Source organism: Mobula hypostoma, chromosome 12 (assembly GCF_963921235.1).
Source record: "Mobula hypostoma chromosome 12, sMobHyp1.1, whole genome shotgun sequence".
Classification (NCBI taxonomy): domain Eukaryota; kingdom Metazoa; phylum Chordata; class Chondrichthyes; order Myliobatiformes; family Myliobatidae; genus Mobula; species Mobula hypostoma.
The window spans coordinates 15715933-15742297 of record NC_086108.1 but is presented as its reverse complement, the minus strand read 5'-3'; the positions used below and the strand labels follow the sequence as shown (position 1 = coordinate 15742297).

The 26365-nt window shown below is 42.2% G+C and overlaps 1 protein-coding gene across 4 annotated transcripts in view; it reads right to left on the bottom strand.

Moving 5' to 3' along the window:
- The window catches only part of rabgap1l (RAB GTPase activating protein 1-like), a 586024-nt gene that overhangs the window by 164752 nt on the left and 394907 nt on the right, over positions 1-26365 (bottom strand). For all 4 annotated transcript variants that reach the window (XM_063063651.1, XM_063063652.1, XM_063063655.1 and 1 more), the window contains one exon: positions 9180-9221. In XM_063063651.1, the coding sequence (XP_062919721.1) occupies positions 9180-9221 (42 nt within the window). The remainder of the gene's footprint in view (positions 1-9179; positions 9222-26365) is intronic.

Sequence of the window (26365 nt, the reverse complement as noted above, 5' to 3'; positions counted from 1 at the left end):
ACACCTCCCTCTCCTTTCTAGATCTTTCTGTCTCTATCTCTGGAGACAGCTTATCCACTGTTGTCTACTATAAGCCTATTGACTCTCACAGCTATCTGGACTATTCCTCTTCTCATCCTGTCTCTTTCAAAAATGCCATCCCCTTCTCGCAATTCCTCCGTCTCCGCCGCATCTGCTCTCAGTATGAGGTTTTTCATTCCAGGACAAAGGAGATGTCCTCCTTTTTTAAAGAAAGGGGCTTCCCTTCCTCCACCATCAACTCTGCTCTCAAACGCATCTCCCCCATTTCACGCACATCTGCTCTCACTCCATCCTCCCGCCACCCCACTAGGAATAGGGTTTCCCTGGTCCTCACCTACCACCCCACCAGCCTCCGGGTCCAACATATTATTCTCCGTAACTTCCACCACCTCCAACGGGATCCCACCACTCTCATCTTTCCCTCACCCCCCTCTGCTTTCCACAGGGATTGCTCCCTACACGACTCCCTTGTCCATTTGTCCCCCCCATCCCTCCCCACTGATCTCCCTCCCGGTACTTATCCTTGTAAGCGGAGCAAGTGCTACACATGCCCTTACACTTCTTCCCTTACCTCCTAATGGCCACACATTTTAATTCCACATCCCATTCCCATTCTGACATGTCTATCCACGGCCTCCTCTACTGTAAAGATGAAGCCACACTCAGGTTGGAGGAACAACACCTTATATTCCGTCTGGGTAGCCTCCAACCTGATGGCATGAACATTGACTTCTCTAACTTCTGCTAATGCCCCACCTACCCCTCGTACCCCATCAGTTATTTATTTATATACACACATTCTTTCTCTCACTCTCCTTTTTCTCCCTCTGTCCCTCTGGCTAAACGCCTTGCCCATCCTCTGGGTTCCCTCCCCCCCCCCCGTCTTTCTCCCCGATCCTCTCATATCCCTTTTGCCAATCACCTGTCCAGCTCTTGGCTCCATCCCTCCCCCTCCTGTCTTCTCCTATCATTTTGGATCTCCCCCTCCCACTTTCAAATCTCTTACTAACTCTTCCTTCCGTTAATCCTGACGAAGGGTCTTGGCCTGAAACGTCGACTGTTCCTCTTCCTAGAGATGCTGCCTGGCCTGCTGCGTTCACCAGCAACTTTGATGTGTGTTGCTTCTTTTCAACCATTCAGTTCTTGATCTGAAGAGAAGTAACTGTTCTTGAACCTGACGGTGTGGGACATCTGGCTTTCGGTAAGAGATGGGGATCACCAATGATGGATATTACCTTCTTCAGGCAGCACCTTTTGTAGATACTACCATTAGTGGTGAGGAATGTGCCTGTGATGTACTGAGCTCAGTCCATTGCTCTGTACAGCTTCTTACATTCCTGTACATTTCAATTGCCATAATAGACCATGATGCTACCTGTCAGGATACTTTCAAAAATACGTCTATAGAAGTTTGTTGGAATGTTCAGAGACATGCTGGACCACCTTACTCTCCAAAGAAAGTAAATACATTGGTACACTTTCCTGATGATTGCATCTATGTGCTGGGTCTAGGACAGGTCATCTGATATGTTAGCAGCCAGGAATTTATAGCAGCTGACTGCACCCTTGACCTTCTAATGTAGACTTACGTTTGCTCTCCTTTCCCTTTCTGAAGTCAACAATCAGTGTACTTGTAACAAATGGACTGGAAGTGAAGTTGACATTGATACCTTTAGCAAGTCTGATCACTTGGCTGTACTTTTATTCCCACCATATAAGCAGAGACCGAAGACTGCAGCACCAGTGGTGAGGAACCCGTAAGTATGGTCAAGGGAGGCAGATGAACATTTATAGGATTGCTTTTAATTAGTGGACATATCCAGAAATTCAACTTTGGATTTGAGTAAATGTCCACAGTTGTCACTGGCTTTATCTAGACCTGTGTGGATGAGCATGTGCCTTCAAAAACATACTGAGCATTCTCAAAAACAGAAGTTCTGGATGAACCAGTCTGCTGAGGGCAAGATCTGTAACGTTCAAGACCAGTGTTCCAAAACTCTACAAGAAGTCCAGATATGACCTACAGAAGGCCACCATGACAGCAAAAATGCATTTCTATGTGAAGTTAGTGACACAACCAGATGCACATGGCTATGGTAGGGTTCCATAACCTCCTACAAGGCAAAACCTTACACTATAAATAACAGTGCTTCTTCACTCCCAGTAAGCTCAACAATTTTTATGCATACTTTTTAAAGGAAGAATAACATTAAGCCTGTGTAAATCCCCATAGGATACAGTGACCCGTGATCTTGGTCTTCGAGGCTGACATCAGAACATCATTCAAGAGGCTGGGTACTGAAAACCTGTGCCAACCAACTGGAGTGTTCAAGGACATCTTCAACCTCTCACTGCTGTGGTCTAAGATTTCCACCTGCTTCAAAAGTTCAAATTTATTATCAAAGTGTTTATATCATATGCAACTTTGAGATTCATCTTCTTGCAGGAGAACATTCGGACCGGTAGCATCACAACCTAGTATGGAGGCTGCACTGCACAGGATCACTAGAGGTAGAAGTAGCCAGTTTCATCTCGGGCATAACCTTTTCCACCATCGAAGACAACTTGAAAATGTGATGTCTCAGGAAGGCAGTATCCATCATTAAGGACCTTCACCATCTAGAACATGCCTGCTTATCGTCACTACCCACTGGGAGAATGTGCAGGAGCATGAAGACCCACAATCAATGATTTAGGAACAGCTTCTTCACCCCTGCCACCAGATTTCAGAATGGTCCGTGAACTCTGCTGTGTTTCTTTTTTGCACTATTTATATATTTTGTAATGTATGCCAACTTTATGTCTCTACACTGCACTGCTGCCACGAAACAACATATTCCTGACATATTTAAAATTTAAAGGCATCCGTTAGTCTTGCGAGACCATGGATCTGCACCTGGAAAGTCTTGACTCTCCGGGGCGCAGGCTAGGCAAGGTTGTATGGAAGACCAGAAGTTGCCCGTGCTGCAAGTCTCCACTCTCCACGACACCAATGTTGTCCAAGGAAAGGGCATTAGGACCCATACAGCTTGGCACCAGTGTCATCGCAGAGTAATATGTGATTAAGTGCCTTGCTCAAGGACACAACACATGTTGCCTTGGCTCGAACTCACAACCTTCAGGTCGCTAGTCCAATGCCTTAACCACTTGGCCACGTGCCCACACATATAAGCCAGTGATAAACCTGATTCTGGTCTTGTGTTATGTAATGGGCTGGAGAAGCTGGGGTTGTTCTCCCTGGAACAGAGAGGATGCAAAGGGATCTAATAAGAGATACTTAATGACATTATGGGTACAAAGGGAAAAGATAAATCGAAACTGCTCCCATTGGCGAAAGGAGGTCGGAAGCATAAAATGAAGGTGAATTGCAAAACAAAAACTGTCAAGAGATAAATCTTGACTACATTTCATCACTGCTGGAATTCTTCATGTCAATGTTCTATGCTTAACTATTTCCTTTATCATTGGTCTTTCTTCTATCGGGAGTTCAGAAGTGATGATATACAATGTGCAATTCCACTTACAACTGCTTAGCAAATGAGACAGCCTGTGTTTGTATGCAGCAAAACTCAGACAATATACAAACACTATTGATAAGTGGCCAGCAACAACCACACCACAAGAGTCCGAGGCAATGACCACATCCAGCAAGACAGATAAATAATTTAGGTGGTGTTGGTGGTGCTCATTAAATAAGTTCTTCATCCAGTTGGTGGCGATGGAGTTACATTCACCCAAGCAAGTGGCAAATTTGCCATCACTCTCCTGAGTTATGCCTTGATGACAGTGTAATGGCAATAATCTGTCAGGAGGCGAACCACTGACCACAGGATAATGAGTCTCAGACCTGCACTTCCAGCCATAGTATTAACATTGTGGGTCCAGTTGAGTTTTGGTCAACGAGACTCCAAGGATATTGTTGGTGTAGTACTAGGAGATGATAATACCATTAAATGTTAAGGATACATGGTTGGACACTGTTGTTGGAGATGCTCATTGTCTGGCATGTACTTGCCATTAACCCAGTGGAGAGGGTCAACAGCTTTAAATTGCTGGCTATTGACATATTTGAGGACTTGTCCTGGGTGCAGCACATAGATGCAATCACAAGGAAGGCACATAGGCCTCTTTACTTTCTTAGAAAATTAAGGAGGTTCCGCTTGTCAATAAATACTCTAAAAAGTTCAACGTTCAAAGCACTTCTATTATCAAAGATGTATACTATATACAATCTTGAGATTCACCTCCTTACAAGCACCCACAAAACAAAGAAACCTAATAGAACCCATTTAAAAAAGATTGTCAAACACCTAATGTGCAGGAAAAAAAAACAAATCATGCAAACAATAAAAGGAAATAAATAATATTCATGACTGAATTCAGAAGAGAAGTGAAGAAAAGTTCTAAAGATGTACTGTTGAAAGTATCCCAACTGATTACATCATGGTCTGGTAGGGCAATTTGAATGCACAAGAATATAAGATGCTACAGAGAAGAGTGGACTCAGCCTAATACATCAAAGGGACATCTCTCTCCACCATTAATAGGATCTACATGAAACGCTACCTCAAGAAGGCAACATCCATCAATAATAATCTGCACCAAAGTTCACACTAAATTTATTATCAAGGTACATATATGTCACCATATACAACCCTGAGATTCATTTCCTTGCAGACATACTCAATAAATCCATAACAGAATAATAAACATAACAGAATCAATGAAAGACTGCACCAACTTGAGCGTTCAACTACTGTGCAAAAGACAACAAACTGTGCAGATACAAAAAGGAGGAAATAATAATAATCTGAATCAGAATAACAAATAAATAAACAATAAATATTGAGAACATGAAATGAAGAGTCCTTCAAAGTGAGTCCATTGGTTGTGGGAACATTTCAATTATGGAGCAAGTGACGTTCCATGTAGGGTACTAATTAGTTAGATGGTTTTGTCCTGCTTTTTGTGGATAAGATCCATCTGGGCACCTTGGTGGCTGAGCCTGGAGCAGAAGCACTACAGCTAAGATGTTTACGCACCCACAGACTTTGCTGTATCCAGTGATGTTAAATGTTACTTGATATCACATGGAGTGAAGGTAAAAGAGTTCATTGGTTTCTGTGACAGCGGAAATCTCAGGAGGAAACTGAAAAAGCTTATTCATTTTGTACTTCTGGCAGAAGCTGCCTGCAAATATTTCAGTCTTTCTACACCTGAAGGTGATGCTGTTCACAGAAATACCTCCTCGCATCACTTGCTTACGAATATGTCAATTATGAGTAGGAGAAGGCTACAGTTCCCCAAGCCTGCTCCACCATTCAATAAGATTTGGGCTGAGCTGACTGTAGCTTCAGCTCTGCATTCCTGTTTATTTCATTAACATTTCACCCTCTAGCCCATCAAGATTGTGACCACCTGCAGCTTGAAAATATTCAAAATCTCTGCTTCTACTGGCCTTTCCTGAATAAAGTCTCAAATAATAATGACCCTGAGGAAAAATTTTGCCTCATCTATTATGCATAGAATGGCTGACCCTTTATTTGTAAATATAGATTCATAGAGTTATACAACACAGAAACGGAGCATTGGAACCAACTCATCTATGACAATCAACACTAATCTCATTTGTCAACATTTGGCCCATATACCTCTAAACATTGCCTATCCATGTGCCTGTTCAAATGTCTTTTAAGTACTGTAATTGTATCCATTTCTATCTTTCTCTGCCATCTCATTTCATACACCTACTTTCCTCTGTGTGAAAAACTTACCCCTCAGGTCCTATTTAAATCTTTTCCCTCTTACCTTAAACCTATGCCCTTTAGTTCTAGATTCTCCTTTCCCTATTTACCCCTTGCATAAATTTTATAAACCTTTATGAAGAGATTCAGTCTCCTGTACTCCAGGGCAAACAGATGGAGAACAGGTTACTGGAAAAATAAATAGCAGAATGGGACTGATGGAAATGATCTGTAAGCCATCTCAGACATCATTAGCTGAAGTGTCTCTTCCTCTATCATGTGAAACTGAAATATTGCAGCCACAAATATACTAGCAGATGTTATGCAACAATTTTTTAAAAATCTTCTATGTATAAAAATAATCTGCAACATTCTCAGTGTTCATTTCAATGTACTCAACTCGAACAGTTTGATGTGCTCTGGGACAAAGCAGTCTTTCACATCCAGCAGAGGGGCACTGTGGCTATTGTGTGTTTACAGTGTACATTATCTTCAAAAACAATGCAGCGACTGAGTATTTGTATGTAATAGGCAGTAGTTCATAACAATGTCTCTTCCTTCCAGATTCCTGATTAACAGTTTTTTTAGTGTATTACATACAAAAATGGATGCCACTGAATCTGTGTGGATACCCTTATACTTCAGATGCACAGAAGGATGTGGACATAGTGGGAAGCACAGCAAGTCTGGCAGTGCTTCATGAAGAGTTTCCCAAAGAAATCACACCACATGATATATATGGTCACTTAAGAATGACCAGTTGAAAAGTGGACTGGCCAATGATGTCCGTTTCCTGCCAGACACAGGGGCGTTCTTATCAAAATGATGATTATTTAGAAGTGGATAAAGGACAATCAATCAAAAGTTGGATAGTTTAATTTATTATACGATGTAATAAAGCATCTAATTGATACACCAAATTTATTAAACTCACCATCCAGAGAGCAATAAAACAACTCCAATAACTGACAGATTACTAGAGGTACAAATGGAAGGCAATGGCTGATGGGAAGCCCAGAGATTGGTCTTATTGGAAAGGCAGGGAGCCATGCCAAGGAACCTGGAGGTCAGCATTGGCACCAGGTCATTCAGTTATTGTCTGAAACAGCCTCACACTGCAATGGGAACATGGTGATGTTAAGTGGGGAGCTGGAGGATTCAAATCCACTAGTTCATAAGGATCTTGGGACATGGAGATGGAGAGATAGTTCCTGTACCATATTGAATTACTGTGTTCAGTATTGGTAACCCTACTATAGGAAAGATGCCATTAAGCCGAAAAAAGTGCAAAAAAAGGTATATGAAGATATTGTTAGGACTTGAGGGACTGAGCTATGGAGAGAGGTTGAGCAGTCTGGCACTTTATTCACTGGAGCATAGGAGAATGACGGGTGATCTTACAGAGAATTATAAAACCATGTGGGACAGAGATAGGGTGAATAGAAGCAGTCTTTTTCTCAGGGTTGAGGAATCAAGAATTAGAGGGTATAGATTTAAGGTGACAGGGGAGAGATTTAACAGGAATTGAGTGGCAATTTTTCCACCCAGAGGGTGGTAATATATGATGACATATATGTACTTTGATAATAAATTTACTTTGAACTTTGATATTTGGAATGAGCTACTAGAAGAAGTGGTTCAGGGAGGTACATTATCAACATTTAAAATGTACTTGGACAGGTACATAGATAGGAAGGCTTAGAGGGATATGGGCCAAATGCAGGATTAGCTGCTTCCATTCTATATGACTCAATACACTGATACACTATAAGTGTCTAAGCACAATTTTCATGCTGCATGAAAAGATGGGAAATGAAGGAAAATGTTTTACCTAAAGTCAGCATTTCCATCTGAGGAAATGTGGTGAGTCATCACAAAGATGGAATTACATAAGAAAAAAAAAGTAGAAAAAGATGTTGAAACACACACATCAACAGTAAGGTGCATGAATCCAAGGATATTTTAATAACGGACATGGCAATTTTACAAATGGCAGAGATTGGCAGCAAAGTACGTTGACAATGAAGACTGGGAAAGAGAGTTACCATTAAGAAGTTGAATTTTAAAATAAAATTGAGATTGAGTTGTGAAGTTACAAATATCAGGTCAAGCCCAGAGATAGCCCAGTGTGATCAATCACCAATCCTTCTTCTGATAAGCATAGAAATGTACATTTCATCCTTAACCATGTTGACAGGCATCCATGATGCTGTTCACACTAATGTCACATCCCTTTATGCCTTTCTTAGCCAAATACCTGTCTAAATGCCTTTGAAACATTATAGTTGTATCTTCCTCCACCACCTCCCCTGGCAGCTTGGTCCAGGTAACCACCATCCTCTGTGTGAAAACCTTGTCTTCAGGTACTTTTTAAATTTTTCCCCTCTCAACTTAAATCTATATCCTCTAGTTCTAGACTCCCCTGACCTGGGAAAATGATTCTGGCTTATCCACCCTCTCTATGCCTCTCTGCCCATCTTGATTTTACAAACCTCTAAGATCATCCCTTGGCCTCCTACATTCCAGTGAGAATAAAGCCAGCCTATCCAATCTCTCATAATTAAGGCAGTCCATGCTGATAAACATTCTGGTGAATCTCTGCACTCTATTGCTACCACATTCTTGCAGTGTCAAAACCATGACTGTATACACTCCAAGTGTGAACTAAACAATATTTTGTACAGCTGCAACATGACATCCCAACTCCTATGCTCAATGCCTCAGACTATGGAGACAGCATATCTAATGGCTTATTCACTACTCTATCTATCTGTATTACAAGTTTCAGGCAGCTATGAACTTGCACCCCAAGTTCTCACTGTATGTCCTATAAATTTGACATTCCTCAGTGCATCACGTCACACTTGTCTGAACTAAATGCCATCTTCCACTACTCTGCTCGATTTACTAAACTGATCTATGGTCCACTGTGTACTTAGATAATTTTCCTTGCAATCTACAACTCTATCAATATTTGCTAATTTACTAAACATATACCAACATTCCAATCCAAGTCATTTATTATCCAGGTCCCAGCACTGATCCCTGCAATACACAACTTGTTACAGAGTTCCAGTGAGAAAAACACATCATTACCCTCTGCCTCCTACCATCAAGCCCATTTAACAATATAAACTGATTCTGTGTCATACAAAGATTTTTAACTTTTGATTTAAACAGATCAATTACAATCCACCTCAGGAAGTGTGTGTTCTAGAGTGCTAGACTGGATAACGTGACAAAATTAGGGTTAGTAAGTTGTGGATGTGCCATGTTGGTGCCAAAAACATGGCTGCCCCAGCACATCCTGGGACTGTTTTGATTGTGATTGATTGATGATATGTTTCAAATAGACAAATAGAGCTAATCTTATCTTAAAAGTGGTTAGTGTTTGTTTCTATTTTTCCATCTTACCTTCAGCAGAGCCAGGGCCACATTGAAAATGATGCTGAGTCCCTGAAAAAACAAAAAAAAAAGCAATGTTAAAACTTGGATATAACCATTGACTCCTTTAAATATCATCAAACACTGCTAAAGATAAAATTTAGGATAATTCCCTCTGGATCATCTTCTTGTAAACTCCTGCTTTTACACCTATGTTGTCTTTGATTCTTCTGACTCTGGGTGTTAACATATCAGATTATCTGTCCCGTACCCAGTAGATAGATGCAAACACAAGGAAAGCGCATCAGCATCTTTACTTTCTTGGGAGATTAAGGAAGTTTAGGTTGTAACTGAATTCTTAATAAGCTTCTACAGATGAACTATTGCAAGTATCCTGAATGGTTGCATTATGGTCTATGTTGGGAGGTTATGAAGGGTAAGGTTTAAATGCCTGGTTCTTGCTCTGGCAGTCATGAAAGACTGTGCCAGTCAGTCTTCCACAGATAATATCCAGTGCATCCCAGCAGCATAAGGCAATCAAGAATTCTTCAGTATCAAATATTTCTTGCAGGTTCACAATCCATAAGACCAGAAGACAAAAGAGCAGAATTAGGCTATACGGCCCATAGAGTCTGCACCGCCATTTGAACACAGCTGATCCATTTCCTTCTCAGCCTCATTCTCCTGTCTTTGTCAGAAGCTTTTCACACCCTGACTTATCAAGAATCTATCAACTTTCACCTTAAAAATACACCCAATGATCTGGCATTCACCGGCCCCTGGATGCACCGTAGCAACAAATTCCACATATTCACCACTCTCTGGCTAAAGAAATTCCTCCTAACCTCCATTCTAGATGGACATCCCTCTATTCTGAGGTTGTGCCTTCTGGTCCCATACTGCCCCACTATAGGAAACATTCTCTCCACATCCACTCAATCTATGCCTTTCAACATTTGACAGGTTTCAGGTGATCACCCTTCATTCTTCTGAATTCCAGCGAGTACAGGCCTAGAGCTGTCTAATGCTCCTCATGTGATAAGCCTTGCGTTCCCTGAATCATTTTTGTGCACCTCCTTTGAACACTCTCTGATGTTAGCACATCCTTTCTCAGACAAGGGGCCCAAAACTGCTCACAATACTCCAACTGAGGCCTTACCACTGTCTTATAAAGCCTCAGAATTACATCATTGTTTTTATATTCTAGTCCTCTCAAAATAAATGTTAACATTGCATTTGCTTCCTTTACAACCGATTCAATCTTCCTTTAGGGAATCCTGCATGGTAACTCCCAAGTCCCTTTGCATCTTAAATTTTTGAATTTTCTCCCTGTTCAGAAAATAGTCTGTGTTTTTATTCCTTCTCCCAAAGTGCATAACCACACACTTCTCAACACTGTATTCCATCTGCCACTTTGCCCATTCTCCTAATCTGTCTGTCCTTCTGAGCCCCCCTGCTTGGAACAATCACAGATTGCCTGACTACATGCGGTAATTGGCCAAAAAGTATATTCACACACCAATCACCTCATCACTTTGTGCCTCTTCCAAATTTGCTCATCTCTGATATTTGAAAGCACCAGTGGATGGAGCTCAGGAGCAGCCCAATCAGTGAAGCAAGCCACTGAATTTACTATGAGCACAACAACCTGTGTTCAGGTGATCTGTGTTATAGCCATTTCGGTTATTGACATTCACCCTTATGGAATTCGCAAATCACTACAAAAATCTGACCTATGGAATAAAATTTGTTCTCATGTAAACTTAAGCGTGAAAAAATTAAACATGTACTTGTCTAACCCTCATCTGACTTCCCAAAATTCAATGCTTCAGATTTGCAGGGATCAAATTCCATTTGCCAATGCACATTCCATCTGAATGTGTAACCTTAAAAATTTCTTTACAATTCACACTGCCACCAATCTTCATGTCATCTGTAAACTAAAATAGCATACCTTCCACAACGACAAATGGGGAAGAAACAAGACATTCTGTTTTTTATTATATTCAACTCTCATTTCTTGATGCATGTGCAGAAAATATTGTGTTTTTAAGCACAGATAGTTCATTTTATTGCCCAGTATATTTATTTACTTCCTCAAGTGTTTTCCAAGATGTCAGTAAGTTCAGCAACAGCTTCTTCCTCTTTGCCATCCGATTTCTAAATGAACATTGAACCCATGAATATGACCTCACAACATTTTTGTTTATCTTTGCACTACTTATTTAACTATTTAATATATATACTTTCTATAATTCACAGCTTTTTTCTATTACTATGTACTGCGTTGGACTGCTGCCACAAAGACAACAAACTTCATGACATATGCCAGTGATATTAAGCCTGATTCTGATTCTGTTTAAAGTGCTATGTTTCAACGTAGACTGAATTCTGGAATGTGATAAGCATCTGCAATCTCATATGCCTCCAAACACAGCAGCTGACGACTTAGGAGATTGCCTTGACAGTTTCAAAAGCGAATTTCTTTGTGCCCTGAGCCAGCAGCTGTGGTACTCATTGTTACTGTTGAGAGAAAAAACATCCCATAGGAATGCAAAAGATAGGATTCAAGTTATGGAAATTTACTATACGGAGAGATTTTTAGGAACACAACCCCACTGTAACTCCAGTCATTGACTGGAGTACTATGCAGACACACCAAAAACGATCCCGTGCTGGTCCGGCAAAGAGCTTTATGAAGCAGGAAGTTTTTCGATGGGAGTCATTGATTGGAATACTGTAAAGATGCAAAAGAAGCGTTCCTGCGTAGGTCCAGCAAAGAGCTTTGAAAATCAGGAAGTTTTCTCGATGGGAGTCATTGATTGGAGTACTGTGCAGATGAAACAGAATTGGTCCCGCGCAAGACTGGCAAAGTGCTTTAAAAACCCAGTCTCGATAAAAGAGAGGTACCGCCTAGCGGAGCAGTCATTGGAGTAGTCTTGAGTCAGAATAGTAAGGCTTTGGCTCAACAGAGCTTCGGTGAGAACAGGCAGAGGCAAGGTAAGTAGGTAAACTCATTCCTTGTTTCCTATTTAAATCTTCAGAGTATAGGGGGAATGTCTACAGAGCTAGTGTCTTGCTCTGATGTGAAAGTTCCAGGAAATTTCCAGCCTCTTGATGGCCACATCTGCTCCAGGTGCATTGTGATGCAGCTCCTTAAAGACCGTGTTCGGGAACTGGAGCTGCAGCTCGATGACCTCGTGCTTGTTAGGGAAAGCGAAGCAGTGACAGACAGGAGCTCCAGGGAGGTAGTCACCTCAAGGCTATAGGAGACAGATAAATGGGTGACTGTCAGGAGAGGGAAGGGAGAACATCAGATAGTGGAGAGCACCCCTGTGGCCACGCCTCTCAACAATAAGTACTCCATTTTGAGTACTGTTGGGGGAGAGGGGGGATGACCTACCTGGGGGGAACAACAGCCACCGTGCCTCTGGCACTGAGTCTGGCCCTTTAGCTCAGAAGGGTAAGGAACTGAAGAGGATGACAGCAGTGATAGGGGAACCCTATAGTCGGGGGGACAGATAGGTGATTCTGTGAACACAAAAGGAAACATGAATTAGCTTGCCTCCCAGGTGCCAGGGTCTGCGATGTTTTTGAACGTGTCCACAATATCCTGAAAAGGGAGGATGAGCAGCCACAAGTCATGATACATATTGGTATCAATGACATTGGTAGAAAAAGGGAGGAGGTCCTGAAAAAAGAATACAGGGAGTTAGGAAGGAAGCTGAGAAGTAGGACCTCACGGGTAGTAATCCCGGGACTGCTGCCTGTGCCGTATGACAGTAAGGATAGGAATAAAATGAGGTGGCAGAAGAATTGGAGCGGGGGCAGGAATTCAGACTTCTGGATAATTGGGACTTCTTCTGGGGCAGGTGGGACCTGTACAAAAGGGACAACAGCCTTGCGAACAGGATTACTAGAGCTGTTGGGAGTGGTTTAAACTAATATGGCGGGAGATGGGAACCAGGATGATAGAGCTGAGGATGAGCCAGCAGGTTTACATGTAGATGATGGATATATGAAGGAAGGACAAGTCAATGATTGCAAAAAGTTCGATTGCACCACAGGGGCAAAATTCAGAAGGGCAAAGAATGCAGGGTTTACAGTGCTGTATTTAAATGCGCATAGCATTCAGAATAAGATGGATGAACTCGTGCAAAATTAGAGACTGGTCAGTATGACATTGTGAGCATCACTGAGCCGTGGCGGAAAGAACGCCATAGTTGGGAGTTTAATGTCAAAGGATATACCTTATATCCTAAAGGACAGCAGGAAGTTAGAGGCGGTGGTGTGGTTCTGTTGTTAAGAGGTGGAATTACATCTTTAGAATGAGGTGACAAAGGGTCAGAGACTGTTGAATCTTTATGGGTGGAGTTAAAAAACTGCAAGGGTAAAAAAAAATTATGGGAATCATATATAGGCCTCCATATAGTAGCTAAGATGTAGGGTTGAGATTGCAAAGGGAGCTGGAAAAGATATGTAATAAGGGTAATGGTGCAATTGTAATGGAGGACTTCAATATGCAAGGGGATTGGGCAAATTAGGTTGGTGTCGGATCGTAAGAGAGGGAACTTGTTGAATGCCTATGAGATGGATTTTTCGAGCAGATTGTGCTTGAGCCTACTCGGGGAAAGGCTAACTTAGATTGGGTGCTGTGTAATAACCCAGATATTAATGTAAAGGAACCCTTAAGAGGTAGTGATCATAATTTGATTGAATGCATACTGCAATTTGAGAGGGAGAAGCATAAGTCACATATATCAGCATCACAATAGAACAGAGGGAATTACAGAGGCATGAGAGAGGAGCTTGCCCAGGTGGACTGGAGGAGGATACTGGCAGGGATGACAGCAGAGCAGAGATGGCTGAAGTTTCTGGGAATAGTTCATAAGGTGCAGGATAAATATGCCCCACAGAAGAAGTAATAACTTGGGACAAAGAAATGGCAGATGAACTAAATGGATACTTTGCATCTATCTTCACTATGGAAGACGCTAGCAGTGTGCCAGAGGTCCGTGGGTGTCAGGGAGCAGGAGTGAGTGCCATTGCTATTACAAAGGAAAAAGTGCAAACTCAAACATCTTAAAGTGCATAAGTCACCTGAATCAGATGGACTACATCCCAGAGTCCTGAGAGAGGTTGCTAAAGAGATAACAGATGCACTGGTAATGATCTTTCTAGAATCACTTGATTCTGGCAAAATATAACATATTATGTATATAATCTCTCCTAATATTATATATATATATATATATATATATATAAAATATATTATAATATATTCCTCCATAATATAATCCTGGAGGACTGGAAGATTGCAGATGTCACTCCACTTTTTAAGAAGGGAGGAAGGCAAAAGAAAGGAAATTATAGGCTAATTAGTCTAATCTCAGTGGTTGGGAAAGTGTGAAGTTGTTACATACCTCGTGGGTATCTTGTGACTGTCTTATGACCATGATGTAATTGAGTATCTTGTGATGGTGGGGTGATGTAATTTTCCCGCCAGTGTGCGGTCACCTGATGACACATTCCCAACAGGTATATAACGGGAAATCCCTGTTGTTACGCAGATTTCAATTTAGTTCGTCAGTTAATTCGACAGTTACTCCATTATGCTGCATATTCCTATCATGACGCACTAGTATTGGAGGGTGAAGACCTTACTAAAGTACAGGAACCTGAAGGATCGAGTAAAGTTGGTGTCGTTCAGCAGTTTAATACAGGATCGACCTTATTGAATCTTTGTTCAGAAATAGTGACCTGCATCTGAGATAACTCCTGCAAGATCAGGGAAGTTTATGCAGTGTTCACTTGCGAGAAAAAGGTCAGTTCCTTTAAGCCGTTTTATTTCCTCCATCGTGAATCCTTGGAGAATCAGCAGTAATGTCACGTCTTCGAAGAAATCCGTTTCCTGAGAAGTCTCTCCTAATTGACTGTGTAAGTCTTTCCAAACTGAACTCCTCCACCCTGATCAAAAAGGCACAACAGCGCTTTATTTCCTGCGGAGCATGAAGAAAACTCACCTCTGTTCCAGGATACTGATGGACTTTTACCGTTGTACCATTGAGAGCATACTCACCAACTGCATCTCAGTAGTCCCGTATCGGACCGCAAAGCACTCCAGCATGTGGTGAAAACTGCCCAGTGGATTATCGGCACACAATTGCCCACCATTGAGAACATCTACCATAAACTCTGCTTGGGCAGGGCAAAAAGCATTATCAGGGATGCATCTCACCCTTACCATGGACTTTTTACTCTCCTCCCATCCAGTAGGCACCAGCAAGCACAAGAAGAGCTTCTTCCCTGAGGCTGTGACACTGCTGAACCTCACATCACAGCGCTAAACAGTACTGCATCCGTATTGCACTGTCTCAGTACTTTTATATTTGTGAGCTGTAGCACTTTTTTTATTCGCAGTTATTTTGTAAATAACATTATTCTTTGCATTTCTGGTCAGATGCTAAATGCATTTCATTGGCTTTGTATCTGTACTCTGCACAATGACAATAAGTTGAATCTAATCTAATCTAATCTAATCTAAATCACTTGGACATTCCAATTTACCATTTTAAGAACTGTTCCAGAGTTACCGTATAGCAGTTAACTTCCGGGTAAGTTAGTTATTTGAATACTTTTCGCTATTGTTGAGCAGAGTTTAATAAATGTTTATGTTTGTTTATAAAACTTGACTCAATTATATGTTCATTGTTGCTGGTCACGTGACAAAGTGTATTATTATGGATGAGGTTTCAGGGTACTTGGAGACTAATGATAAAATAAGTCAAAGCCAGCATGGTTTCTGTAAAGGGAAATCTTGCCCGACAAATCTGTTAAAGTTCTTTGAGGAAGTAACAAGCAGAGTGGATGTTATTTACTTAGATTTTCAGAAGGTATTTGTAAGGTGCCACACACGAGGCTGCTTGACAAGATAAAATCCTATGGCATTACAGGTAAGATACAGGCATGGACAGAGGAATGGTTGACAGACAGGAGACAGTGAGTGGGAATAAAAGGGACCTTTTCTGGTTGGCTGCCAGTGACTACTGGTGTTCCTCAGGGGTCAGTATTGGGACCACTACTTTTCACATTGTTTGTCAATGATTTGGATAATGGAAATGATGGTTTTGTGGCAAAGTTTGTGGATGATACAAAGATAGGTGGAGTGGTAGGTAGTGCTGAGGAAGCAATGTGATTGCAGCAGGACTTGGACAGATTGAAAGAATGGGCAAAAAAGTGGCAGATGGAATGCAGTGTTGGAAAATGTATGATCATGCATTTTGGTAAAAGGAACAATAGTGCAGGCTATTATCTAAATGGGGAGAAGATTCAGACATCAGAGATGCAAAGGGACTTTGGAGTCCTTGTGCAAGACTCCCAGAAGGTTAATTTACAGGTGGAGCCTGTGGTAAAAAAGACAAATGCAATTTTGGCATTTATTGGCATTGGCTGATGACACCACAATTGTAGGCCTTATCTCGGGTAATGATGAGTTTGAGTACAGAGAGGAAATTAAGAAACCGGTGGCATGGTGCGAAGACAATAACCTATCTCTCAATGTCAGCAAGATGAAGGAATTGGTTGTTGACTTCAGGAGTAGCGGACCGCATGACCCCATTTACATCGGTGGTGTGCAAGTGGAACAGGTCAAAAGCTTTAAGTTCCTCGGGGTCAATATCACAAATGACCTGACTTGGTCCAACCAAGCAGAGTCCACTGCCAAGAAGACCCACCTTTACTTCCTGAGGAAGCTAAGGAAATTTGGTCTGTCCCCTAAAATGCTCACTAATTTTTATAGATGCACCGTAGAAAGCATTCTTCTGGGGTGCATCGCAACCTGGTATGGAAGTTGTCCTGTCCAAGAGCAGAAGAAGCTGCAGAAGATCATGAACACAGCCCAGCACATCACACAAACCAATCTTCCATCCTTGGACTCACTTTACACCGCACACTGTTGGAGCAGTGCTGCTAGGATAATCAAGGACACGACCCACCCAGCCAACACACTTTTCGTCCCTCTTCCCTCCGGGAGAAGGTTCAGGAGCTTGAAGCCTCGTATGGCCAGATCTGGGAACAGCTTCTTTCCAACTGTGATGAGACTGCTGAACGGATCCTGATTCGGATCTGGGCCATACCCTCCAAATATCCGGACCTGCCTCTCGGTTTTTTTGCACTACCTTACTTTCCCTTTTCTATTTTCAATTTATGATTTATAATTTAAATTTTTATTATTTACTATCGATTTGTACTCCAGGGAGCAGGAAGCGCAGAATCAAATATCACTGTGATGATTGTACGCTCTAACATCAATTGTTTGGCGACAATAAAGTATAAAGTATATAAAGTATTTCAAGGGGAATAGAATATAAATGCAAGGAGATAATGTTGAGCCTTTATAAGGCACCAGTCAGGCCGCACTTGGGGTATTGTCAACAGTTTTAGGCCCTATATCTCAGAAAGGATGTGTTGTCATTGGAAAGAGTCCAGAGAAGGTTCACAAAGATGATTCCGTGAATGACGGGTTAACATATGAGGAGTGTTTGGCAGCTTTCTCTCTGGAATTTAGAAGAATGTGGGGGGACCTAATGAATGTTGAAAGCACTAGATATGGTAGATGTTGGGAGTATGTGTCCTATGGTGGGGGTATCCAGAACTTGCGGGCACAGCCTCTAAATTGAGGCAAGGAGGAATTTTTTTTGCCAGACAGTGATGAATCCGTGGAATGTTCTGCCACAGACTGTGGTGGAAACCAAGTCCGTGGGTATATTTAAGGCGGAAGTTGATAGTTTCCTGATTGGTCACAGCATCAAAGGATATGGCCAGAAGGCAGGTGGATGGGGTTGAGTGGAATCCGGAATCAGCCACAATGGAATAGCAGACCAGATCAGATGGCCAAATAGCCTAATTCTGCTTCTGTGTCTTGTGGTAACATGGGGGTCGAATGCATAAATGATCAATTTCATGAGTTAGGCCAGACCTTCAGGAAGTGTTCTTTTTTTAAAAAACATCACTGATTGATGCCATCTTCCAGATATAATAAGACAAGGATAGTGGTCATAACATTGCAATTTTCAGGATGGGAAAGGTGCTGTCTGACTCATTCATGAGTTTGTTGTTTTTATGATGTGGTTAATTTTTACCAGTTCTCACTGTTACAATGCTACTGGTTCTTTTTTGGTTTGAAGTGATCCCTTCCTTGCTGAAGCTGTTGAGGAGTACTCCCTCCCCCTCATAGTACAGGCTTTCCCTTGGCTTCAGTCCTGTCGCTCTCCAGCAGTGATTGACACTTTTTCCATCTCATTGCCTTCCTTTCCTGCTAACTCCACTTGAGAACAATTCCACTGCCCCTCTTCCCATCCTCGTCTGAAGGTGTGACTGTTACTGGGTGTAGTTCTGTGCTTGGATTCTCTCTTAAAATGCTTATCATGTATTCCTGCAGGTAGCAGGCTCCAGTGCTCGAGGGAGAGGGGTAGCCTTACTGATACGTCAGCATCTTAGTCGGGACCATCAGTACAACCAAGAGATATGAATAGATTAGATTGAAAAATTAGTACCAACTGGAGGAGTGTCATGTCAGGACAGGGAACTGAAAGTCCAAGACAGAGAACAAATTTCATCCGAACACAATTGAAGTACCAAAGTAATAAACAAGATACCAGAGAAACTCCGTGGACCAGGTAGCATCGGTGGAGGGAAATAGACAGTCAATGTTGTAGGACAGAGAAGGAAATTAGCCAGTATAAAGAGGCGAGGTGAAGGGCTGCAGCAAGAGCTCGCAGGTGACTGGTGCATCTAGGGAAAGATAAAAGGGACAGAGGGGGAACAATTTACCTGAAATTGGAGAATTCAATATTCATACTATTAGATTGTAGACTAGCCAGGGGGAATATGAGATATTGTTCCTCTGTTTAGCCTCACCGTGGCAGTGGAGGTATGAGAGTGCGGAGGGGAATCATAATGGCTAGCAAGCAGGAGCTACAGATGGCCACAGTGGACAGAGCATAGGTGCTTAGTGAAGTGGCAGTCTCGTCTGCTTTGGGGCTCAGTATTTTAGAGGGCACTGAATGTAGATGACACTGGAGAAGGAAATTGGAAAGGAATGAAGATCAAAGAGGGGAGATGTTGTACATGTCTGAGCACAAATTGGCAATCCTAAGCATTAATGAAATGCTGAAATTCAGGGGGAGCTGGTGTTAATCAGACTGCAGAGCTGCAGTCACAGGGCAACTTGGCCTCCAGGCTTTGAGGTTGCAGACATATATAAGTACCACAGGGCAGCAAAGTCTGTTACAAGCGTGAAACAGAAAATGACGTGGTGGCGAGGAAGACCACCCCTCCTCCAAACAACCAGGTGCTGTGTCTTAGCATGGCTAATGTGCGGAGAACCCTGTGCAGGGTCAACCCACAGAAGGCTGCTGGACCAGACAATATTTCTGGCAGACACGAGGAAATCTGCAGATGCTGGAATTTCAAGCAACACACATAAAAGTTGCTGGTGAACGCAGCAGGCCAGGCAGCATCTATAGGAAGAGGTACAGTCGACGTTTCGGGCCAAGACCCTTCGTCAGGACAGAGTACTGGCACAGTGCTTAGAGGATGTGCAGACCAGCTAGCTGAGATTCTCACTGACATCTTCAACATCTCCCTCCTCCTCACTGGAGACCCTGCTGCCCCCCTCACTGGAATCCCCTGCTGTTCGCATACCGTCCCAGCCGTTCAACAGACAACGCCATTGCCATCACCATCACCCTCCACCTGGCCCTAACCCACCTGCACAAAAAAGACACGTACATTTGAATGCTGTTCGTAGACTTCAGTTCAGCATTCAGCACAATCATTCCTCAGAAACTGATTGGAAAGCTGAGCCTACTGGGCCTGAATATCTCCCTCTGCAACTGGATCCTAAACTTCTTGACTGGGAGACCTCAGCCAGTCCGGATTGGAAGCAGCATCTCCAACATCATCACACTAAGCACGGGGGCCCCCCAGGGCTGTGAGCTCAGTCCACTGTTGTTCACTCTGCTGACCCACGACTGTGCAGTAACACACAGCTCGAACCACATCATCAAGTTCACCGATGACATGACCGTGGTGGGTCTCATCAGCAAGAACAATGAGTCAGCATACAGAGAGGAGGTGTAGCGGCTAATGGACTGGTGCACAGCCAACAACCTGTCTCTGAATGTGAACAAAACAAAAGAGATGGTTGTTGACTTCAGGAAGACACGGAACGAACACTCTCCGCTGAACATCGATGACTCCTCCGTAGAGATCGTTAAGAGCACCAAATTTCTTGGAGTTCACCTGGTGGAGAATCTCACCTGGTCCCTCAACACCAGCTCCATAGCAAAGAAAGCCCAGCAGCATCTCTACTTTCTGCGAAGGCTGAGAAAAGTCTACCTGCCACACCCCATCCTCACCACATTCTACAGAGGTTGTATTGAGAGCATCCTGAGCAGCTGCATCACTGCCTGGTTCACAAATTGCACCATCTTGGATCGCAAGACCCTGCAGTGGATAGTGAGGTCAGCTGAGAAGATCATCGGGTTCTCTCTTCCCGCCATTACAGACATTTACACCACACGCTGCACCTGTAAAGCGAACAACATTATGAAGGACCCCCCGCATCCCTCATTCAAACTCTTCTCCCTCCTGCCATCTGGCAAAAGGCACCTAAGTATTCGGGCTCTCACGACCAGACTATGTACCAGTTTCTTCCCCCAAGCCATCAGACTCCCCAATACCCAGAGCCTGGACTGACAACAACCTACTGCCCTCTACTGTGTATATTGTCTTGTTTATTATTTATTGTAATGCCTGCATTATTTTGTGCACTTTATGCAGTCCTGGGTAGGTCTGTAGTCTAGTGTAGTTTTGTGTTGTTTTACGTAGTTCAGTGTAGTTTTTGTATTGTTCATGTAGCACCATGGTCCTGAAAAACGTTGTCTCATTTTTACTGTGTACTGTACCAGCAGTTATGGTCAAAATGACAATAAAAAGTGACTTGACTTGACTTGAAAGATGTACACTACGAAGAAGGAAGAGAGCTTCAAAATCTGTAAATTGGTTACTGAGAAGAATCTTTGAAACATATAAGTTTTGGAGAAACTAATTGTGTACCATCAGAGTATAATTGCAAAATGCAAATAAAAAACACATTTGGACAGGTATATTGATAGGAAAGGCTTATAGGGATATGGACTAAATGCAGATAAATGGGACTACGTTGGATAGAAATCTTGGTTAAGCTGAAGGACCTATTTTCATTTGGTATAACTCTATGACTTGTTTAAAGGTAAATTAGATCTATTGAAATGCAAGTCTCTGTCTGTACTAGCAGACAGAAAAGTTCTAATGCAATTCCACTGCCCCCATCCAGAATCCTGTGCATCCCTCAGCATCAAATACTTACCCATGTTTCTATTACAAGGTGCAACAATTGCTGCTCCACCAGTTTCAATGGCAAAGCATTCGATTCTGCATGAAGGAAGAAATTTCTTTTCCCATCCTCTGCAGTAAGTATGTTTTATCATATCCAAATTAACATCTTATTGGATACAGTTTAGGATTCTGCTGCTCTCTCAGTGCTGTTTAGAACCTGCACTACCTGCGTTGCAAGTAATCCACTTCCAAGCAGAAATCCACAAATACTGTTATTATTTTGAAAAAAAAAGGTCTCTTTTCATTATTGTGAGGCATAGCTTTTAAAAACAAAGTTGGTCAAATAAATTACGTGGTTTCACAGACTCCAGTAGTGCACGTGAGTCTGCATCCTCACAATCCTGTAAGGTACTATGTTTTGTTCAATTGCCTTCTGGATGCTCCAGTGGAATCTGCTTCCACCACCAATTCGCTTTGTACGTTGCATATCTTTACTATCATCCCTGGGAAGAAACTTCTTATTTTCTCCCCCTAGCTCTATTGCCTTAAATCCATGGCCTCTGGTTACTGAAGAGATTTAATTTCCAGGAGAAGCAGCATCAAATTCTAGTTCCATCAAAATCCCACAATTGAGAGTAGTTTTCTTGGGTCTTTCTTCAATGCACTTTGAATGCAAGAGATGATTGATTTTCCTTCCACCTCTGTACCCTCTTGAGGGAGTTGCCACTTTCAGAAGGTATGGACTTGGATCCCTTCTGTACATCAATGCTATTAAGGTTTCTGCCATAGATTGTATACTTTCCCCTTACATTTGACTTCCCAAAGTGCAACACCTCACACTTGTCTGGATTCAACTCCATCTGCCACTTCTCTGTCCATTACTGATCTACTATAATTAGAAGTTTTATTTTAAACTGCATGACACCATTTTCTGGTTTTGCCCTTCGACTCCCTCATTTAAGCCCCACTATTTTTGTTAGCAAATTTTATCGTACACTATTACTTCCTGTCTATATTAATTATAATTTCTTTATTTATCTGCAAAAAATATTAAGATTTCCTTTCCCCTTATAGTAACATATATATTTCTTACACTAATCAATTTGTTCAGGAGGATTTCCCCCAACAAGTGCCAAACTTATTTAGTTCTACAGACATCCCACCTCTCACGAAAGTTCCGGGAGTCTCCCGCATATTAATAGTGGCTTCCTGATGCCCGCAAATTATATACAGTATCACGGAAATCAATTTTTTTGAGAGCGAGTGAGCGAGAGAAAGCAAGAGAAAGCGCAAGAGCGACCACGAGAGAGAGAGTGCACGCGAAAGTGAGAGCACACGAGTGAGAGAGAGAGAGCGTGCTCGAGAGACAGAGAAAGCAAGCGAGAGCGCTTGAGAGCGCGAGCGCGCCATGGCAGAGTGTTCCAAAAAAATATAAAATGTACGTCACCCTAGACTACACTAAAGTGTACCCCTGCCTAATAGGGGTCAAAATAATGGCAGTGTTGCTCGCTGCACTGTTTGCAACAGTGAGTTTTCTATTGCCCATGGTGGGTTAAGACTGTAAAAGACATGTTGAGGTGAGTTTAACAGGTGTCATTCATTCATTAGCATAGCTAACGTTATTTAAACTAGCTGGCCAGCTGCTAAGGAGCTACTTTACTGCAGACATCCGACTTCTCCCGGAAGTCTCCCGCAAATTGATGGTGCTACCTCCCTGAAATGAGCTTTTGCAGGGTGGGATGTCTAGTTCTATACTTTGCAAAAGGGGTTGTCTTTGAACCAGACAGATGCTACCTCTGCAGACAACCCAGTCCTTGTTTCTGAATCGGTTCCATTGCCCCCACATTTCTCTTCCAACACCAGTCCTGCCCATCATTCCTATCTATTCCTCCTCTTCTCAGCTTGTTCAGTGGGTAAAAAAGCAACAGGGACATTATGGCAAAACTTTGAGAGGAGTATTTTTAAACTAGCGACTGCTTTTCTCCACACACGTCCCACCATTCTGACCTATGCCATTGGATACAACACTAACTGACTGCACTGTCCTGTCATTCCAAATATCTTCCCACTGCTGAACAGAAGTACGCAATGACTACAAAGAAACATTGTCCACAAATCTCCTGGTTTAGGTTCCACAATTTGTTCAGGATAGGAGGCAAACCTAAACACAAAGTAACCCATATCAGCCATCTATGACAGGGTAATATCTTTGTCCCAAAATATAAATATCATCCACTGTTACCATTCCCCTTCTCATGTAATACAGTTGCTTCAGTGTCACAGTACTGCTCCAAGTCAACCCTGAAATCATTTGAACTGCCCAACAACGAACAATAAAAGATCACCCCTGTAAGAAACCATTCAGCCCATCACATGAATCAGCATCCCACAATCATGTAACCTACTGCTCTTTGTCCAATTGCCTTGTGGACACCCCAGTGGAATCTGCTTCCACCACCAATTCACTTTGTGTGTCCCATAGCTTAACCATCCCTGTAATCTGAGCTCCCACATTCGAGTCCTGGCTCCCTGTATCACTCTGGTGAACAGTCACCTACCACTCACTGTGTCGATGGCCTTTTGGCTTATCAAGTCTATTCCACTGTTCAATCATGGTTGATTTATTTTTCAAACCCATTCTCCCATCTTCTCCCTGTAACTTCTAACCCCTTTCCAAATCAGGAACATATCAATCCCTGCCTTAAATATACCCAATGTCGTGGCTATCCCTCGAGGTCGAGGATGATAGTCTTCCTAATGACATTAAAACTGATTAGCTTTATTTGTCAGATGTGCATTGAAACATGCAGCAAAGTGTGTTATTTGCATCAATGATCAACAGAGTCCGAGATGCCCTGGGGCAGCTCACAAGTCTGCCATGTTTCTGGTGCCAAAATAGACTTGGCCTCCATCTGTAGCAATGAATTCCACAGATTCACCATCCTCAGGCTGAAGAAATTCCTTCTCAACTCCGTTCTAAAAGGATGTTGCCTTGAAGGTTGTGTCCTCAAATCCAGGATGCTTTGAATAATGGAAACACTTCTTCGCTTCCTTTCTATCCAGGCCTTTCAGTTTTCAGTAGTGTCCTAACACTGCTTTGAATGACAACACAATCTAGATCCAGTTCCTCCAACAGGCAGGCTGTGGACAAGCTTTCTGAATATAGAAACACTGAGCTGCATAAACTGAACAGCAGCATATGCATGCAAAACCCAGAATTCCCATGGAGCCATGGTAGTTCATGCACTTAAACAGGAATTCTAATCATTGCAAAGTTTCACTGCCCTGTACAGCTGCTTCCAAATTCAAGATATAGTTAATTCATTTCCTGAAACAGCAGAACTAAACCCTAATAAGAATCAAACTCAATTGATTCCTGTCACACAGCTATTGTACAAAAACAAACTCCTGTCCAACTGTACCTACTGAGAAGACTAATCTCCACACGATTCCGGCTTCCACTGTCCAAGGAACACTGTTTCATGCTCATGGATGTTTTAACTTCCATAATAAGCTCACTGCTCAAGGTGGGAAGAAATGCAACAAATCAGAGAACACCTCTTATATGGCAATTGCACCATATCCAATTACCTGAGTAAATCCTTAGGGCCAACCTATTATTGAGAAATGTCAGCTCTTCATACAGGATCATTAAAATCAGTTTAAAAGGTCAATAAGTGGCCATTTTGTGTTTCAAAAGAGTTTGTTCAAATTTTGTTTTTTCTCTTGTAAAAACTGTGTATAATTTATATATTATTTATATTCTTTGGGAATGCTGTTTCATCTGATATATGAGCCCCGATGGTGCTACAAGTAATTTTCATTCTACCTGTACTTTTGCATATGACAATAAACATGACTTTGAGATGAAAACTTTATTCTCATCATTTCAAATGTGGTGTTTAACATCAGGAAAACATATTTATGGGCATTTCCATTGTATGAATATCTCAAAGCTCAAGACTCCTTCAGCAAGGGTGAAGAGTGATCAACAGCACAAAGTAAAAGACTGATAAACCATTTAACAAGGAATTAGAAACTATCATAGAGAGTACCATACTGCCCTTGAGTGGGTAGACCAAATGGTCCCCACGTATATTGACTTCATGACCTTGATTATTAAGATATGCTTTGATGGCTTACTTTGCTGAACAAGGCAGACTGAATTACCACTTCATGTTCTTAGCACTTACATTCTACTAGGTGACTTTCAAAGCCTCATTCCTGACAGCTAACCTTGATTTAGTTCCTCACCAACAATACTTATTTAGAGATCAATTTACACAATAAACTGAAAAAGGTGAAAAAGGCAAATGGTATGCTGGCATTCATAGCAAGAGGATTCGAGTACAGGAGCAGGGAGGTACTACTGCAGTTGTACAAGGCCTTAGTGAGACCACACCTGGAGTATTGTGTGCAGTTTTCGTCCCCTAATCTGAGGAAAGACATTCTTGCCATAGAGGGAGTACAAAGAAGGTTCACCAGATTGATTCCTGGGATGGCAGGTCTTTCATATGATGAAAGACTGGATCGACTAGGCTTATACTGTCTGGAATTTAGAAGATTAAGGAGGGATCTTATTGAAATGTACAAAATTCTAAAGGGATTGGACAGGCTAGATGCAGGAAGATTGTTCCCGATGTTGGGGAAGTCCAGAATGAGGGGTCACAGTTTGAGGATAAAGGGGAAGCCTTTTAGGACCGAGATGAGGAAAATCTTCTTCACACAGAGAGTGGTGAATCTGTGGAATTCTCTGCCACAGGAAACAGTTGAGGCCAGTTCATTGGCTATATTCAAGAGGGAGTTAGATATGGCCCTTGTGGCTAAAGGGATTC